Here is an 18,292-nt window from a genome sequence, read left to right as displayed (position 1 = left end):
TCCAAGTTGCTCTGCTTTACCAAGAAGCCAACTAGTCCATTTATTGTGTCAGTTGTGGAACACGCTACAATAGCAGCATTACAGTACACAGCCGCCTTTTTCACAGTGTTCGTAAACAGTCGGCAAGGGGTGCTTCCGAGTGACAGAAGGTGATTGACTACCATTGACCTGAGCTAAAAAAGCTCAAGAGTTTTTGGTCGCCCAATTTCCTTCCAAATGAATCCAGCAGAACAAGATAAATGGTATGGATGTGGTGTGAATACAAAGTCGTTGTGCCGAGACAGACTCAAGATGTCGTAGCCACCGACGGGACAGGACAGGACAGGACAGACTGGCAAGCAAAGCGCCGTCGCCAGGTTTGCGGGGAGCATTTCCTCCCGGCCTGCTCGTAGCGCGCAATCCACGTCTGTGCCATGAATCCGAGCAACGGAAAAGTCAATTCATTGGTCAGTCCCTCAATTTCCAGTGTCTGAATTCCCACCACGATTAGTTTTGAATTGACTTTCCCGTGTAAATGGAAGTGCCATCTCCCTCCCAAGTGATTGATCTCACGTGACACCTACTTCTGGCCTGACACTTCACACACGGCAGGCAAGAATCAGCATTGGAGCCATTTGTCTTGTTCTCTCAAAGACACCGCCTTGGGCAAATGACATGGAAGGCTTTGTTGACTAAGGGTGCCATCGGAGAGAGCTCCGGCTTGAAGTGCGACGCCATGATGTGGGAAGGTCTGTATTCTACAAATTGGACAGGATTTAAGACTTCTACGAGTTATGTAGCAAGAAGCATCTTGACATCAACAATTGTGGGAAAGTCAAGAGTCGGAAGCCTTTTACTTGGCCTCTTCCTCCGCCTCCTTCTCTGCTCCATCCACTTCCTGGTCCTCGGTGGCGGTCGCCTTCACAGAGAGAAGCTCCTCCCCTCCCGTCGGCGATGTCATGGTGATGACCAATGAGCTGCCTGCGGGCGGGGCCGCCGCGCTGTGCGGAGGCTGCAAAGACCAAAAACAACAGAGACCCATGTACCAAACCATGTTCCATCGATTTCTCGCCAGCTAGCCAGCTAGCTCGCTCCCCGCAGGCCGCCGGCCATCCGGATGACAGCTCACATTTTTCCTTGTTAGTATGTTCTCCAGTGAGTGCTGTCCAAACAATCGCCACATGCGCCTTACCCCCACTTTGCTAAATGCCTCAAGTCAACAACAACCAACAATTTTGACTTTAAACATCTGTAATTGGTTTACGTGTTTTCATCCCCTTTAACTGGAGCGGAATACAGATACTGTAGCCGTTTTTGCATGCTAATCATGCAACTCTTTTACTCGTCAAGTCAGGTGATTAGGGAGTAGGGAATGAGTCAGTGATTTCCAACACAGTCGCTGTGCTCTGACAGTCGCTTGACTCCTTGGCTACTCCCTAATCACAATGGGATTGTTGGTGGAGTGTGAGTCACCTTTATAGCCCACTAGTGAAAAATCCCGTTGTAATGATTGGAGAGTAGAAAATGTGTCCAACGGAATCATTCACTCATTCCCATCTCCGTGATCGTTACAGAAAGATTTTTAGGGGAGGAACTATCCCGTCCGTCCACAACCTACAAACGACTACCAAATCCCACCTGGCCCTGCGGCTGGCCGTAGGTCTTCTTGAGTTTGGCGAAGGTTCCCGCCATTCCCGCTTGCGCCGTCACCTTCATTGCCGCCTTGAACATTTTGGGCGTGTCGGGTCGGACCGGAATGACCTGGGCAGCATCTTTGCCACCTCCCTTTTCCTCCGGCTTCTTGTCCTTAGTCAGCATGGTCCTGAAGGACAACACGGAATGTATGTGATGAACCTTTCAACCAGGGAAACGACAAACACCCCGGAGGTCTTTCTTGCTTACTTAGCCTTCTTGCGTAGAAGTTTCTGGGACTCTGGATAGTGGACCAGGATTTCCGCCAGGTCCTTTTTGTCAAGGATGAACAGGTTGGCAAATCCGTGCGCCTTCACGTTGGCAGTACGCCGGTTCCCTCCACCCCCCGCCAACAAACTGACCAATGGGAGTGCGCAAGGTTGGCACCTCGAATTTCCTTTCACGTCTGCCTTTACTTCCTGTCATGTCCATGTCTACTTTGAGTGGATCGCTTGGTAATGTCAACGTTCGTAGCTCTTGGCTCCTCAACCTCGTTCTGACGCCGACCGCCATATTAAGGAGCATCTCAGTTAAAGTTCATCATGTGTGATGATAGAAAAATGATAGAAAATCCAGGAAGTTCCATGGGCTGGCTATTGCGCCTGAACCAAACTGATCTTTCCTTTCAAGAAGTCTTTTAGCTCTTTGGAACGTAAATGGAACCGAACCTAAAACGTAAGCTTTTATTTTTGTCATTCCTTGATTATTTTAGTTTACGTATACATATATTCACAGGTGCACGGCACTGCGTGGGTGTGCGACTTCTTAGGGTCCACAATCGGCGGTGTATTTGCATATTAAGAAGAAGGCACATTCCCTTTGACCCATGAAGGCCTAAAGCGACTGGCTCAAGAGCCCCCCAAAACCTAAGGGCGACTATGGAATCACCCTCTTGAACCTGAGGTTCTCCCAGAAATTCAACACCTACAAAATAATTGATATCTCAGCCTCTGTAGCAGATAGAAACATCATTCCAAAAGAATTTGAGAGCTTTCACACAGGCCGAGTTTGCTATTATTTACTGTTTCAATCAAAGATGTAAAAATAAAGTGTCAGTGCAGGAGAAGCACGATTTTATTGATTTATTTAGTTATTTTAATTGAGGGCTTCCGGCTTTAGTGGTAGGAACGCGGTTATGCACTCCCGGCCTTAATGGGTTCAGGACAACAACATCCAAGTTCTGGATGGGGAGGACTACTGGTTTGAGAGAGCTGTAAAAGAAACCATCGATGCCAAAGTGTAAAATCTGTCTCCAAACAAAGAAGACAGATTGTCTGCCCAAAACAATGTCCTGAGATGACTCTCCCCGGAGATGGCCTCAGCCAACGGGAAGAAGAGTGGAACATAATAAGTGCCGTTTTGCCACAAGATGAGCGAATGACTGATTGGTGTGCAGGACGGTCATTTCAGGGCAACACATGAAGAAACAACAACGCCCTATTGTTGATCAAGTCCAGTTGACTTGATTCAACATTTCCTGATCAATCAGACACATAACTCGAGAAGCAAGGCTGTCGCTATTCAAGAAATGACCCTCAGCCCACGTCTACTTCCTGTTTGCATCTCAACTTCCTCACATCATCCATCTCCACTTCCTGTCACATACTGCAAATGTGTCCTGTGCAGTTGAGTGGTGTCGGTGTGGTCGTCGTGACGACTGACCTGATCTCGCCAAACACTGAACCTGCCCTGATGGTGACAAAAACAGTCTGAAGGTCTGGACCGCCCACCACTTGGACCTCACCCTGCTTGATGATGTACATTTCCCTGCCGATCTCTCCCTGCATCATGCACGCACGCGCACGCGCACAGGCACACACGCCCACACACACACACACACACACACACGTTAAACATACAGAAACACTTTTGGATAACAACCGGTGAACACTGACCTTTTTACACACAAAGTCTCCCGGCAGGTAGACAACAGATTTGAGTCTTGTCAGCATGTCAAACACCATCTGACGATCACACCCCTGACACACACGCACGTTTGATCAAGGCTTGCTGTCGACAAGTGTGTGTGCGTGTCTGTGACGTTGGGAGCCGCTGACCTGGAAGAGCGCCACCTTGCTGACGATGGAGTAGTTGACATCCACGGCCATGTCCAGTCTCATCTTGGCAGGAAGCTGCAACAACAACTCTTGCTCGTCTACACGCACACACACGCACACACAATATGACGGACACATGGAGTGACACACACAATGTGACCCAAGTGACGCACACACTCACACACGCACACCAATGCGACACACCCCAAATGTGATGGCAAATGCGGGCGTGTGAGTGGCGGTGAGTTACCCAGCATGCCTTGGCTCTTCCAAGTGTAGTCGTACCAGGTCTTGATGCGGTTGCGGACGGCCTTGGGAATGTCATACGAGTTCATGTATTTGGCGGTGCCGTCCACGCAGGTCCGGTAGTAGTTCTCGCCGGCCGTGGCTGCCCCCACCACGTCCCTCATCTGGAAGACAGGTCAAGGCTCGGAGTTAGGGTCCCGATGGGTCCGGGGGGCTGCGGCGGGATCCTTGGCTTGACCCACTTGTCCGATCATGATGGAGAAAGCGAAGACGCCCACAAAATAGTTGATGAGTTGGAAGCAGATCTCGAAGACGGTGGTCGGGTCCGGAAGACCGCCGATGGTGATCAGCGTCTTCACCGCAAAGTAGTAACAGCGGATGTATCTGCACATGTAGGGAAGCAAGGCAAGCAGGCGTTATTGATCGACTACATTTCACACATAAGGCAACTCAACACCTAACAGCTTTCCAAACGGAAGAGTTAACGACATTCAGAAACAAAGCAGAGGAAACAAAAGTAGCTTACCAAAATTACAGGAAGGTCAAGGCACATGTTAACACAGAAATACTATCAGGCTACATGCTAACAGGCTCCATTCCAATATTGGATGTAATAGGACATGCGCGGAGGTCAGGCTACATGCTAAGAGCAGATGTAACCCAACACGCGGGGAGGCCAAGCTACATGCTGACAGTTAACACTAGCCGCGTACAGCAGTTTCGCCTTACGCGTTGCCTTTCCCGTCGTAGACCCATTTGGTGGAACCCAAGCCTTGGTAGTCGGAGCCCCAGTAGAACAGGCATGCGTTGATGTGCAGAGAGTACAGCAGGTAGGTGGAGGTCCGGATCACCCTGACACAACCCCCATTTTAGTCCAGCTCCCAGACACCAAAAGCCACTTCGTTTACCTGTAGATGTAGGCCTTCTTCATCACTGCTTCCATCCTGTCATTGAACTCGAAGAAAACGTGGTACTGAGAGAGACACGCCTCACATTCATCACTTCAATCTCCAGTCTGACAGGATAACGTGAAAAGCTCAGCGAAAAAAAAAAAAAAACCTTGAGCAGACGAGGGAATCGTAACAGAGACGTGACTCCCGTCCAATAGTAGAAGATTTCCATGGGAAACAGACTGATGACATCCATCTGCAGAGGAGAGTAAAGCAATAACCCTAGACTGGTTTAGCCGGCCTCTGGACTCTTGACTTGTTCTTAAGTGGTTCTAGTGCATCTTGAGAATGTGTCTAGGGTTGTACTCGGCTGCTTTTTGGCTGTTTCCACAATAGCTTTAGATTTGTGCTAGACTGGGCCTCGAGTGGGTCTCGTTTGCCTCTGATATTTCTTTAGATGTGCCTCTACTTGATCCTTAGGGACTCTAGATGATCACTTGAATGCCTCCCAATGTTTAGAGTGATACTAAAGTGGTTCCAGCTTGCCCCTAGAATTACTCGAGGTGTACTTTACTGGTTTCAAAATAGTTGTAGATTTGATGGTTGTAAAACATACCTTGAACCTGTCGGTGGTCATGTAGTTTTCTTGCATGGCTTTTTTATCGCACTGAAATGGAATTTTAAGGATGGGGTTAAGAGGTGGAAGCAGAAGACACAGGAAGAAGACAAGACAAAAAGACGAGAACACAAGTTGTCAACTTGTGTCGTTGGTCCCTGACCACGATGTCTCCGCCGCGGACAAACTGTAGGCGGGGCTGGAAGACCAGGATGTCCACGATGTAAATGAGGTCGCAGGTGTAGTCGACCAGGAGCCAGAGAAAGAGGTTCTCCGGGGTCTGGTAGGGAAAGGCCCAGCGGATGGGTATCAGCCAAACGTTCCAGTTCCAGGCTGCGACCACCAAGAACAGCCACAGCACATAGACCAGGTCTGCAGGCCCACAAAGCAACTGGTCACCGGATGAATCAGGCTCACAAAAAAATGTCCGTGCTAACGGGTCCAGGCTGGAAGGGAAACGGAACTCCACCGTGGAGAGTTGTTGTAGACTGGTCCTAGAGAGGTCACACCGTCTCCCTAGAATGCCACTAGACTTCTTCTCAACAGGTCGATTCTAGATTTTCTCTAGAGTTGTCGTCGATAGGCATCAAATGAGTTCGAGCTTGTCAATAGAATGCCCGTGGAGTTGTCCTGGACCGCTTCGAGGCTGGTTCCAGAGTAGTTGTACACTTTTCCTTGTCTGGTCCGACAGTCGTTCTAACCTGTCTCTTGGATGCATCAAGAGCTGCCTACACTGGTATTAAATCAACACTGATCTGGCTCGTCTCTCCAGTGCCTCAATGGTTGTTTTGGACGAGTACTAAAGTGGGTCTAACCTGTTTATAGAATGTCATTCGACGTGCTTTATACAAACCGGTGAACGGGTCGATGCTGGCGGGGAACTGGAACTCCACGATGGGTCGGAGCCATTTGGGCACGGTAAGATGTTTGGGGATTTTAACAGGATGTCCCAGAAGATGACAGAGTAACACGGCCTCTTTTTCTTCCTTTCCGGTGGTGGGGCCTTCCATCTTGTCTTCTCCATGCGGCGGTGGGGGCGGTGGAGCTTTGCTGGGAGCTGAAGTCACATGACAAGGTCAAAGGTTGATGGGTAAATAGTCCGCTGGCCATTTTGTAATGAGTATAAAAATAGCTCGTTGTCGTGATCAGTGTGTAGGAAATGTGTGAATGATTCCCAACGCGACTGAGGTCATAGTGATCCCGCTGATGTTCAGACTTACAAGCAGCGGGACTTTCCTGCTCCGAATCGTCCGGATCAACCAGACGGTCTTTGTGGCGTTCCGTCCGACCTTTGAAAAGTTGTACCAGCTGGCTGAGGCGGTCCTGAACCACCACGCTTCCGACACTAGCTGCCGACGCCGGACGGACGCTGGCAAACGACAAACGGGTCGTGAGGACAGCCAACGGGCCCATCTCCTGCACGAGGCTTCGACTCACTCTGCAGTCAGCAGGTCCCCTTGACCGGACCGGGACTTGAGCCCTACCCTCACCGACTCGTCGTTGGCCTCGTCCGCGGAGAGATCTGCGGTCCCGCTGGGCCAAGACAGCAAGAAAGAGGTGTACATTATATCGCTTTTCGCGTTTCATATTTATACTACCGTCATTTCTCGAGAAGAACCCATACTTGCATATTATGTCTACCACAAAAATTGCTCTTCAAAAGTTGATTTTTCTTCATATTCATGTTACGTATAAAATTGGAACGTTAGACATCAAATATGATATTACAATTAAAAACAACAGCTTTTTCACAACCCCTCTGGGATTCACGTCTAACCTTTCAGGGTCTCTTTTGAAACAAGTGGCGGCCATTGAATGTCACCTGAGGTCCGACAGAGCGGGGTCGCCAACACTCAGCATGGGGGCGCAGCATGACGTGGCGAAAATCTCAGGGAGGCTCGCACCTTTCCCTGTTTCCGGTCGCAGACCTGCCGGGCCGTAAGCACATCAGCGAGCACCAGAGAACAGCCGCCTTGTCGTCAGGACGGGAACCAGTTGGCGGAGCAACGTACGCGTCTATAGAGCAATTCGCCACGTCGTCACACTGTCACACGTGTGTTCCGTGTGGCAAAAGCCTGGTGCTTGACGCCTTCTCAGTTGGCGCCAAGAGTAAACAAACCCAAACATGTCATTTGACCACGCCGGAGCCACAGAGAAAACAGGCCGAATGGCTTGAATGCCGATTTCAGCATTCCGCTCAAACCCCCTCGCCTGGATGTGCAACATTTCAACAGTCCAAAGCATTGTGTGACACGTTGCGTGAGATCAACTGAGGCGCACCGCCTCTCGCCCGTTACAGTTCAACTGGTCAACTGATTACAAACTTGCTGTGGTGAGAATTGAGACTGATTATTGAGGGGGTGGCTAATTACGTAATTCAGGAAATAGTTCGAAATGAAATGCCTCCGCCTTGGTTACGCTAGACATAGTCGAAAGGAGAGCATATTAGCATCATTTGTATGTGAGCCTAGCTTAGCCTAGCCTAGCTGGATATTACATTCGTGTTCTCCTTCCACTCTACATGAGAGTGGTGTGTGTTCCAGACGCTGTCACCTCTGTACACGCCACGCGTGTATACCGTACGCTGGGAAACATTTTTGCCACCGGTGCCTGAGAAGACTCAGTGGCCGCAGATTGTGGCACCGCTTCCGCTTTCTGCACTTTGACATTTTAATGGCCCAAGAAAAAAAAGACACTTTGATGTTTCCTCTGGACACAAAGCACTCAGGTTAAGAGCCACGTGGATCTGTAAGTTGCACACATGGAAATGAAAAAGTGCATTCATAACACTGCTGAAAATGTGTTTTTGTAGTGGAAATTTCTGACTGCTCATATGATTTGAAGCAAGATTCAGAAAAAGAAAATGATCGGTAAATGTGAATATTTGCCTAAGGTCATTATTTGCACCAAAAAAAGGGGAACTTTTTGGAATAGTGGTCATGAGTGGATTTTTAGGCCCCGAATGGAGTGTGAGACCGAATTGGGTTGAATGTGGCCTCACAATTCAAATGTGGTTGCCGGCCCTGGCCTATTGGATTGGGTCGGGCTTTCAAATTGGGGCCGCGAGGCCAAGGGGACAAAACCTGGTGACGCAACTTCCTGCAATCGGGAAGGCCGAGGACAGAAAGGACTTGTGTGGACAGATGCAAGAAGTTGAAGGTGGAAGCATGAGACTGCTTGTGATGAGCGTGAAGATTGTGGTCACCTTCATCTGCTCCAGTTTCAACCTGAAAGTCAACCCAGCTTGTCTCAGGCTGATGGGACCACATAAGAGAACAGCCAATCAGGATCCAGGGCGACTTTACCTGATTGTCTCGTGGGCCGGCGGAACTCCCGCTGACTTGCTGTGACCCCCCGGCTGAGCTTTGAGCGCCCCCTTCAGGTAGGCACCTGCTGAGCACCATGCAATAAGGCAGTCTTCAGATGACGAGCATTCCTCTTCTTACGGTGCTACCTTATCGTACGAGTTGAATTTGTTCCGTGCCTTTCTCATGCTTGTTTTTCATTTTCATGACCTTGATCTGTTCTTCTTGTTCAAATAAAGTCAGAGTTATTGTCCTAGCCTTTTTTTTGGCCCTTCGGCCGTTAGCCAACCATGACCTAGTGTACGTTGGGAAGAGTCTAAAGCCACCAACAAGACTGTAGTCTTGCATTTGGGCCTCTAAGGGGCGTGTTCTAGTGAGTGACGCCGGAGCTGAAGTCAGGTTCGGGGCTGCACGATATTGGAAAAACATGCGATATGGTTGTTGAATCTAGCGATATTGATATTATTGCGATATTTAACACGTTCCTAAAGAAATTACATTTTTATGATCTGATTGAAGAATTTTTTTTTTTTTTTTCATGCAGCAAAATAAGTGAGCTCAATGTATTCTTAGCTAATTACCTGTAATGCTCGATAATGTTCAACTCTTGGGTGGCGATGCACATTTAAGTTTCAAATTCAGATAAAAGCATCCAATTCCAGAAGCAAATGATAGCCGGTCTTTGCAAAGCGCATATTGCATCGCGATGTCGATGTTTTTCCGATTCATTGTGCAGCCCGACCGCTTGATCTGGTTGCCAGCGAGAGCTGCAGACGACGTCAGCTTCTTGTTCACCTCTTCTACCTGGGCGTGGGAGTGTTTTGCCGTTGTACCATTGCAAGCCTTCAAAACAGCCACAAGTACAAGCAGAGCAGTGCGCCTGCCTGACTTGGCCCTTTGGGCCCCGGGTTGGACTTTTGAGTTAGTTGCTGGGGATCTATTCAGACAAGAAGTGAACTCACTGGGGCTCGTCCTGGCTTTCCTCCTCCGGGATGTTTGGAAGTCTAGAAGACGACAGAAGGGCTTGTGCCAGGTTCCGTGATCAACAACCGCGTCCCGGCGAAGCGGGTGAGAGGCCACTCACTGCTCGTCGCACTCGGGCATACGTCGGCCGAGCAAGGAGGCCGAATGTTCCACCCGCAGCTGTCGGACGGCCTCCTCCGCCGCCTTCCTGGCCACGTCCTCCGCCGCGCGGGCGGCTTCCAAACGCCGCTGCCGCAGTCTGCTTCCGGCACGCCGCAGCGGATCACGCGCGCACGTTTCGCGGTGCCAATGTTCAAATGGGAGCTTGCGTAAGCGGGCGCGCGAGCGCACGAGGACCCACCCACCTTTCCTCCATGTGAGCCCGAAGGGCCGGGCCGGCATCCTTCTTGATGTCCTCCGTCAGCGTAATCCAAGACTCATCTTCAAGCTGCAACACAGCACGCCATGACGAGATAGCAAGCGCGTAACCGTACCTAAATGTCTCGGTCGGCTTTTGAGCAGGATGTTCCTCTGACAATCACTGCCATATCGTAGGGAAGCTGCAGTCAAGGTTGACGGCACCGGCGGCGCGGAAGAATGAAAAGACGGCTCTTTTTCTCCTTGGCCGAGTCTTTCCTGCCAGGCTTTAGTGGTTTCTGCGTGTTTTCCCAGCGGTTTTTGTGGAAAGACACGGTCAAATCCCTCAAATTGTGCCGACGGACATAGCCGACCCAAAAGTCAATTTGAAGCGCAACGGTCCATTATTCGATTCTTGGATAAGCGCACAAAGATATGGAGGCGCGTTTGAGAGCGCAATATGTCAGCATCTCTCTCACTGCGATTGGACGCCAGCTCACCTGGTTGTCCGGCTTCTTCCCGTTGCCGTCTTTTGCAGCCGGCTGAAGATCCTGCTCCAAAAGTTGCAGCTCGCTCGTCTTTTGAAAGGCTAAAAGTCACAAAATGCGAGAGACATTTGACTTGAGGACAGTCACTCTTGCTTGTGAGGATCCTGATGCGAGTGCGGCACGTGGATGGACACCGAGGTCATTTTTGCACGTGCGGTCACTCTTGTTCCCCGTTTCTTGTACCATCCCCCACCGTAGCCGTTTCCTAGCAAACTGCATTCTCCCTCGCTGATTTAATGGCCACCCTCCACCTCAGCGTGGTTCCTGGTTGAACATGTTCTTATTTCTCAGTCGTGATCTCCCTCTGACACTAACTCTCTCCTCCCTGTTCCAGTGCTTCTAGAGGTGCAGCCAAAACGGCTTGTCTCTCTCGCTGGCCGTCTCCACGTCTTTCTCTCTCCTTGGCTGCTCTTGGCCAACCGGCCGAGGCGGATGGCCGCCCCTCATTGAGTCTGCTTGAGGTTTCTTCCCAAGAGGGAGCATTTCTTTGCCTCGCGCTTGCTCAGTTGGGCTTCAGTTGGTCTGGTCATACTGCGCGCACGTCAGTTGTGTTGTCTCAGACCCACACCGACATCACTGCAGCAGGCATTTGGCGCGATATAAACAACATTGAATTGAGTAGACTAAAGCCTCCAAATTTGGTCCATTTTCTTTTTTACCGCGGTATTAAAAAGCCACGGTTTCAATTGCCCAGTAACAGTCATGAGACTTTCTGTTCTTTTTGGAGGGGACGCCAACGCAGCTGCAATATGATTGGCTGTTTGCAGTGATCACTAAACAAGCCTCCTCTTTGAAGATAATTGGAGAGGCCGGTGGCTTTTTTTTTTCTCTCTCTCGCCTTCTCGGCTGAGCAGAGCGGGGAGGGGTGAGCAGTTACACACAGGCGGGAGGAGGGACAAAGACGAGCGCATGCAGCGATGCCTTTACGCTATGTCGATTAATGTGCATTGTTCTAAAAGTCAAACAAACAAATAAAAAAAAACAGTGCCAAGGACAACATGAGCAGTCTACGGGTCTGTTCTAAAAATAGCTCGCTCACTAGTGAGGGGACACTGTGACTTACTAAGAAGAATCAAAACAGAAGAAGAAAGTTATTCTTTCTTCTGTTTCTTTCTTTTTTCAACCTAACACAGTACACGTAAAAACGGCACGTTTGTTAAGCAATGAACATTACGTCGTCTTCCGCATTTTACATGGTGAAAATATCACTACGCATGCGTAGAATGACCAATAGCATAGCTTTGTGACAAAATAGAGAATTGAGCAAATTGTGTGACATTGGAGATTTTAGCCGTATGCCAGCGAGATACTAACGCAGTTCTGGGATAGTCAAAATGGCGGAAGAGTCGAGTGTGGATGCCGTTCCAATCCCCGCACATGGCTGTGTGTGGTAGATTTCTGTCCCTCTTTTAGCCAGGACATATGTGAACAAAGGACTTGTCTTATTGGAGTAGGACACATCCTTGTTGCTAGGGTAGCCTATCATCCATTGTCCAATAGAAAAGTCGTGTTTTGGCCCGATCAGGAGAGAAAAGGAGCAAATGGGAGATTTTGCTCATGTCTGTCGCTGCATTACAATGTTGTTTAGTTCAATTGTGTCCACCACAATGCTAATGCATCAAAGTTCTTTTTTGAGCTGTTATTGCTAACGCAAACCCTTTGCCAACGCTAACCACGTTTGCTCAATAGTCCGCTACGTTCCCCAGCTAGCCACGAACCATGCCTGTAAGCTGCTAAATGCACTTTGGAGACTGTGTCTAGGAAAGGTGCTGTATAAATAAATACAATTTTGCTGGTTGGCTAAACACTCGATGATTCAATTTGCTACATTGACCAGCTGGCCTCTAACTGAAAGAGCTTTGATGGGTTGCCCTTATTGCGCGCAAGCTACAAGCCACTAGTGCATGCGAGATTGTGAAAGACAAAAACACCAGATTCATGTTCCACTTACTCTCCTGAATGTCTGCTTCCTGCGTGAACAAAAAAGGACTCGTTTATTGGTGGCTGGGAGACGGCCGACACGGTGAAAAAGTTCAACATTGCATGAATTTAAAAAAAGAAATAAATGAAGTCATGTTTTAGCTTTGACTCATGGAAATAATTCATTTGGTGCAACTTGAAAATGTTTCATTAAATGTCAACTTATTTCTTCAAGTGTAGCAACCCAATGATTTCAAGAGGTAAATAGTTTCCTCCCACATTCCAAAAATGTGCTCATTAGGTTCAGTGAAGGCGGCACGGTGGTCGACCAGCCAATCGCAGGGCGCACAGAGACAAACAAACATCCGCACTCACAATCACACCTAGGGGCAATTTCGAGTGTCCAATCAACTTACCATGCATGTTTTTGGAATGTGGGAGAAAACCGGAGTTCCCGGAGAAAACCCACGCAGGCAGGCACGGGGAGAACATGCAAACTCCACGCAGGGAGGCCGAAGCCGGGATCGAACCCACCACCTCTGAACTGTGAGGCGGACGTGCCGCCGCAATGACTTTACATGAAGTTCAAAATGTCCAGTTGCACTAAATAAACCATTCACACGAGCCAAAGAAAGTGTAACAGCTAGGTGCGACAAGGGGTGTAACGGTCCGCCAAATCACATTTCGGTTCGGTTCGGGATATTTTCGGTACAAAAAAACAGATTCAAAAAAAAAAAAAAAAAAGTTTCTTTTGAAAAGATGACAAGTCAGCAGTACATTTTTTAGAAAAAAATAAACAAAAGCGAACAATTTGGGTGATATTCTAAGAAATGACACCAGAATAAAAAATGCACTAACAATAATTGTGTTATTTCTAACCCAACTGTTTTTAGAGCCCTTCGAGCTCTGGCTTGTTTGCGTATGCCATAATAATGCCATTTATCCACGCATTTATGATTTATCACGCCTTCTGGCGTACTGGCTCCTCTTTTGTTCCGCCACTCTCCTCTCCCGCGCGCAACAGTCAATAGCGCCCGTGCATATAATAAAAACTGATCAGAAACGGTACGCAAGGTGGACCGAACCGAACACGCCATACCGAAACGTATGAATACACCCACGTATACCGTTACACCGACTTCCATTTTTGGGAAACATATCCACTGTGTCATTGCTGCTTTCAGCATATATGCTGCTCAGTGTTGTAAGTCGTATTGCGCTGATGTGCATGCGGCACTTCGAGGCGGTGGATTAAATCTACTAAGTCCTCACTGAAGGCCCAGCAAAATGCACCGTCAGCAACAATGTCACTGAGCGCTCGGACGGCACGGGCCTCGCGCTCGGACGGCACGGGCCTCGCGCTCACCTGCTCGCGCACCGGCTGGGGCAACACGCGCCCGAGGCTGCCGACAATCCATCCCATAATACTGCAAAGAGGAGATCAAAGCGCTGAGTGACGACATCATCGAGGGGCCCCACACACCCGCGGTGCGGTCCACGTCTACCAAAAACGGAGGCCTCGTCGTCGGCCTTCGATCGACAAGCGTAAACCTGCGCAAGAGACTCACCCCGGTGGGCGGGGCTCCTCCTTGTCCGCGGCGAACCCGTGCGCGGACCTCGCCTCCTCGGGCGGGATGTGCGTGGCTGAGTGAAAGACAAAAAGCCAAAGAGACAAGCGCAAAAGCCATTTGTGCATTTCTTACGTCCTTGTGCTCTGGTGAAACGTCGCCAGCGGGGGCCCGAGTCCCGTTCCCAATCAGAGCACCAAGAAAACAAGTACGCGCGCAAAACCCGGCCGGGTGTCGCTCTTGCCACCTAGCCAAAACCAAAGAGGCATCGGTTGCACACTTTTTGAGGGCTTGCCTGGGAAAATAGGCCGAGATGCATTTTGCGGCGCTATCCCGGGAATCGGTCCGAATCGGGGGCAAAGTTAGCAAACACACAGCTGTTCCAATTTCCTTCTCGGCAAGAACGTCCTCGCGTACGTTCTTCCCGAGACCCGACTTGGCCAGTTCACAAGAGCGGACTCCGCCTTCTTGGTACTGAGTCGCGGCTAAAGACTTGCGGGCCGGCAGGGGTGTGCAGGTGGCGGGAGGGCCGGGTCTCACCTGCCGCCGTAGCGTCCTGAAAAACATGCGGGCACACACATGAGCTGAGGGCCGAGCACGCTGAGCTCAAATGCATTGCGGGAAAGCAAACCTCCGTGGCGGCCGGCTCGGTGCTCTTGTTGAGGACCGGCGGAGGAAACACTTTGTTCAGACCTTCACTCATCCAGCGCACCACGCCCTTCCTGCTGGTACAGGAAGTCAACGTTTGCTCCTTCGACTCCTTCGATTTGTAAAACTACAAATCAAGTTGAATGTGACCTGCTCTCTGGCGACAACCCCACTTCCTGTTTGGACTCATCCTGGGTGCTCGCCTCATTCTCCTGAAAAAAGTCACGTAGAACGGCGGAACACAATGATTCCAACATACGCACGCGCACCCGCGCACACCCACGCACGCACACACAGAGTGTGTCTGACCGTAAGAGGTTGTGGGTCAGCAGCATTGGATTCGAGGTGTTGGTTTTTCTCTGGGGGGCGGGGAACATTTTGTAGCACCCAGCTCATCATGTTGAAGACTTTTACTGTGAAAGGGCAACGCGGACACAATGATGTTCTTCCTGTCCGCTTTTCATTTCAAACAATCAATGAGAGTTAAGGAGGCGGAGCTCCTGGGACAGGTCTCATCAGCCCTATCATTCAGCGTGTCCAAATATGGTCACTTCCCTTCCACCGGTACTGCTGGCGGGGGCGGGGGCACAGCCCCCCCGGAATATGCTCGGACCCCTCAGGTGCCAGACCAGATAATTGATTTTGGCTATTTTCCTTTTTTTTTTTTTCCAGGAATTCTTTTCCAGATGACCTCCCGTCCCCTGTAGGGAACATATGATGTTTTTTTTGTCCGTTTGTTTAAAATCAGCATTTTCTGAAGTATTTGGGGGGCTTGTAAATCTTTTTTTAAAAAATGGTGTTTGGACCCCCCTGAGATATCATTGAAACCCCCATGGCCCCTCCAAAGGGGAAAAAGAAAATCATGATTGATGCTCATCACTTGAATGAATGAGTGAACGCATGCATGAAGGAGTGAGTGGAAAAAAGAACAAATGAATGACTGAGAGGAGGAGTGGCGAAATGATTCAATGAAAGAGTAGATGGGTGAGCGCAGCAAAGAACATGAGTGTGCGTCTGAATAAATGAGCGGCTAAACGAACGAGAGCGCGATTGGACAAACGGGAGAACAAATGCAGTCGAGGAAGGCGCAAAAGAGGACTGCAAAGGTGTCGACTTCAAGTGCTTGCGCTGCAATCCGATCCAATCCGACTCGATTTCTACAGCGCATTTCACAACAGCTACGGCCGTAACAAAGCACTTTACATGTGCCATGAATGTAACAAGAGAAATCAATAAACGAACACAAAACAGTGTATACAACAGACACGGACGGGAAAAGAGCAGAAAAGTGTCAGTGTCATGTCGGCTCAAAAGCCAGAGAATAGAAATGTGTCTTCAACCGGCTTTTAAAAGTGGACAGCGGGGGGGGGGCCTTGCCGAACATTCAACGGAAGCTCATTCCAGCGGGAAGGACCGGCAAGAGAAAAGACCCGATCAGTCGCGTCCAATTAGTGGCAGGCGCCTTCATCTTAATCCTCTTCATCCTCGCCAGCGGCTCGAGCGCGTTCGCGCTTTGCCAGTTGCCCGAGAGTTCATCAAGCTTGGCTCCCAAGCAGCAACGCTGAAGTAGCCCGGCCTGCCTCCAGGGATCCGGCCATCTTCCTGGCCGACATTCCATTCCCGTGCGAATGCAAACACGCCACACATTTGGATGGGCAAAACAGGAAGAAGCGCAGCGCAAGGCCCGTGGATGGCTTTCGCTGCTAAGCTAAGCTAGCTTCACCGCGGCTCGCGTCTATGAAGAAATAAGCTGCCTGATCCCCACAATCCCACTCAGACGATGCCCGTCGGCTATGACGACAATCATATTGACGACAATGTCACCATCGGAGAGTCCTCCTGCACAGACCGTCATTTGCCGGCAGCCGTGCCCCAGGCCGTCGGCATTTGGCCATTTGGGCTTTGCACTTTCGGGACACTTGCCAACCCGCCGATGCCGGAAGCGCGACGGCTGCCAAAAGTTTCTGCCAAAAGCAGGCAGGCCGGGCGGGGAAGGCTCGCTCCGAACACCGCCCATCAAAGTCGCGTGCCGGGCGGCGCCAGAAGCCGGCGTCGACGCGAGCTCGACTCAGCGAGTCGGAAAAGCTTGACCGCCGGCGGAAATTCTTGATCGCGAGCGAGCCCCTCCGAAGCCGGCCGGTCGGCTTTCAGGCTTTTTCGGGCTGATCTCCCTCCGCCATTGCATCCGCTCGCGCCGCTTGTTTGAAACTTGTTGCTAGCAAAAAGAAACAAAAGACGGCGCAAACAAAGGACGATTGGATTCCAGAAGCAATGCAAGAAAGAAATGAGCTCCTCAAGTCAATGTCCAGGTGGGCTAGGAAGAAGTCCAAGAGGTTTCTGCTGGCACACGCGGCAACGCCAGACGCGCAGCCGCTCGCAGTAGCGGAGGCTCTTCAGTTTCGCGCGATACCGACCACTTCTCGGCTACTTAGTCCGTTTTCAGTTACGAGACAAAGAAATCGATCAGTGGTGATCTTTCAGGACACACTCGCAAATAAGCCGCGAGCAATAAACCGGGTCCAAAAGAACAAGGCGGCGAGACATCATGTTTTCTTTTGTAGCCGCTCAATAATTGGAGTTGAAGGGTCATTTGGATCAAGTCTGACACCTTTGAATTCCTTTGCACATTTCTTCGACAGACTCGGACCTTTGAGCCAATTGAACTTTTGGACACCCTGAGGCCAGTCAAGCTTGTTGCCAGGCGGCAATTTTGCAAGCTTCCCCAAAAAGCGCACGCTGTCAAATGGCGAGCGCTTCACGGCTGCTACCTGTCGTGACTTTCTGGAGCCGCTCCACCACCGGCGTTCGCGATGGCAATCGCAATGGCTCGGACTCCAATCGGCGCGCTTTGGCCGCGATTGTCAAATGGGAAAAAAAGAGCCGCAACAAGCCAACGTGTAGCGCGCTTCTCCTCACCTGACCGAGTGGCCGTCCTGTCGCATCCCCTGCAGGCCGGCAGATCCGGAAGCAGAGCCAGAACCAGGACCAGGACCAGGACCAGGACCAGGACCGGGATCAGGACCAGGACCAGGACCGGGATCAGGACCAGGACCGGGATCAGGACCAGGACCGGGATCAGGACCAGGACCAGGACCAGGACCAGGACCAGAAGCAGAAGCAGAAGCCGCGCGTCAACAGCGTGGCTGTGAAGTGATGACCAGTGGGAGGACTTGGAGGAAGCATTTAAGCGGATTATTGACACACAGTCCAAAAAGGCAAAGGGGGAGTGTGCGCATCCAATCAGCTCACACGTGGGTTCTTTTCTTCTTGGACTTTGCGGACCTTCCTTGCGAGAGGGAAGACGACAAGATTGGATCGGCGCGTCATCAAATCATCACCTCTTTCTTCTTTTCTTTTGTTGCTGTTCTTTTTGTTGTTCAGAATGTGAATGTCTTCTTTCCCTCCCGGTCGGTCTTGCCCTTCCCTTTCCCATCGTTTTCATTTGGCCTTCAACCAGAAGCTGTTGCTGCTGCTCCCTCCCAATGAGATGTTGTTTTTTTTTG

At 50.3% G+C, this 18,292-nt stretch overlaps 1 protein-coding gene across 2 annotated transcripts; it reads right to left on the bottom strand.

Moving 5' to 3' along the window:
* Positions 1-2: 2 nt before the first annotated feature.
* On the bottom strand, positions 3-18,131 carry LOC147149452 (cyclic nucleotide-gated channel beta-3-like). 2 transcript variants are annotated; one of them, XM_086026878.1, is made up of 32 exons: positions 18,039-18,131; positions 17,706-17,958; positions 15,099-15,202; positions 14,940-15,001; positions 14,773-14,863; positions 14,682-14,697; positions 14,142-14,217; positions 13,940-14,000; positions 12,605-12,623; positions 10,606-10,694; positions 10,114-10,196; positions 9,870-10,007; positions 9,748-9,789; positions 8,786-8,873; positions 8,686-8,707; positions 7,303-7,408; positions 6,918-7,013; positions 6,701-6,849; positions 6,334-6,537; positions 5,644-5,852; positions 5,481-5,531; positions 5,034-5,120; positions 4,883-4,947; positions 4,704-4,826; positions 4,217-4,358; positions 3,979-4,138; positions 3,729-3,826; positions 3,567-3,650; positions 3,334-3,452; positions 1,882-2,028; positions 1,618-1,801; positions 3-991 (listed from the first exon to the last, which is right to left on the bottom strand). In XM_086026878.1, the coding sequence occupies exons 1-32, from the start codon at positions 18,114-18,116 to the stop codon at positions 833-835; spliced, it is 3,405 nt and encodes a 1,134-aa protein (XP_085883004.1). In that variant the 5' UTR covers positions 18,117-18,131; the 3' UTR covers positions 3-832. The 2 variants fall into 2 exon arrangements, 1 of the variants encoding a protein (XP_085883004.1); XR_015086315.1 differs by lacking the exons at positions 3-991; positions 3,334-3,452; positions 3,567-3,650 and having other exon boundaries at positions 1,652-1,801.
* Between the last annotated feature and the right edge of the window lie 161 nt (positions 18,132-18,292).

The sequence above is a fragment of the Filicampus tigris genome, chromosome 3 (assembly GCF_054856515.1).
Source record: "Filicampus tigris isolate MCC_2025a chromosome 3, RoL_Ftig_1.0, whole genome shotgun sequence".
Lineage (NCBI taxonomy): Eukaryota > Metazoa > Chordata > Actinopteri > Syngnathiformes > Syngnathidae > Filicampus > Filicampus tigris.
Note: the sequence above shows the minus strand (reverse complement) of the source record. Positions and strands in the feature narration are given on the sequence as shown.

What these genes read in the sequence shown, in the direction of transcription:
- LOC147149452 (XM_086026878.1), bottom strand. Translation starts at nt 18,116, where the DNA reads ATGACGCGCCGATCCAATCTTGTCGTCTTCCCTCTCGCAAGGAAGGTC. An exon ending in ATGCCCGAGTGCGACGAGCA is followed by an intron (nt 9,790 to 9,869) that starts GTGAGTGGCCTC and finishes GTCGTCTTCTAG; the next exon opens with ACTTCCAAACATCCCGGAGG. An exon ending in TCCGCGGCGGAGACATCGTG is followed by an intron (nt 5,532 to 5,643) that starts GTCAGGGACCAA and finishes ATTCCATTTCAG; the next exon opens with TGCGATAAAAAAGCCATGCA.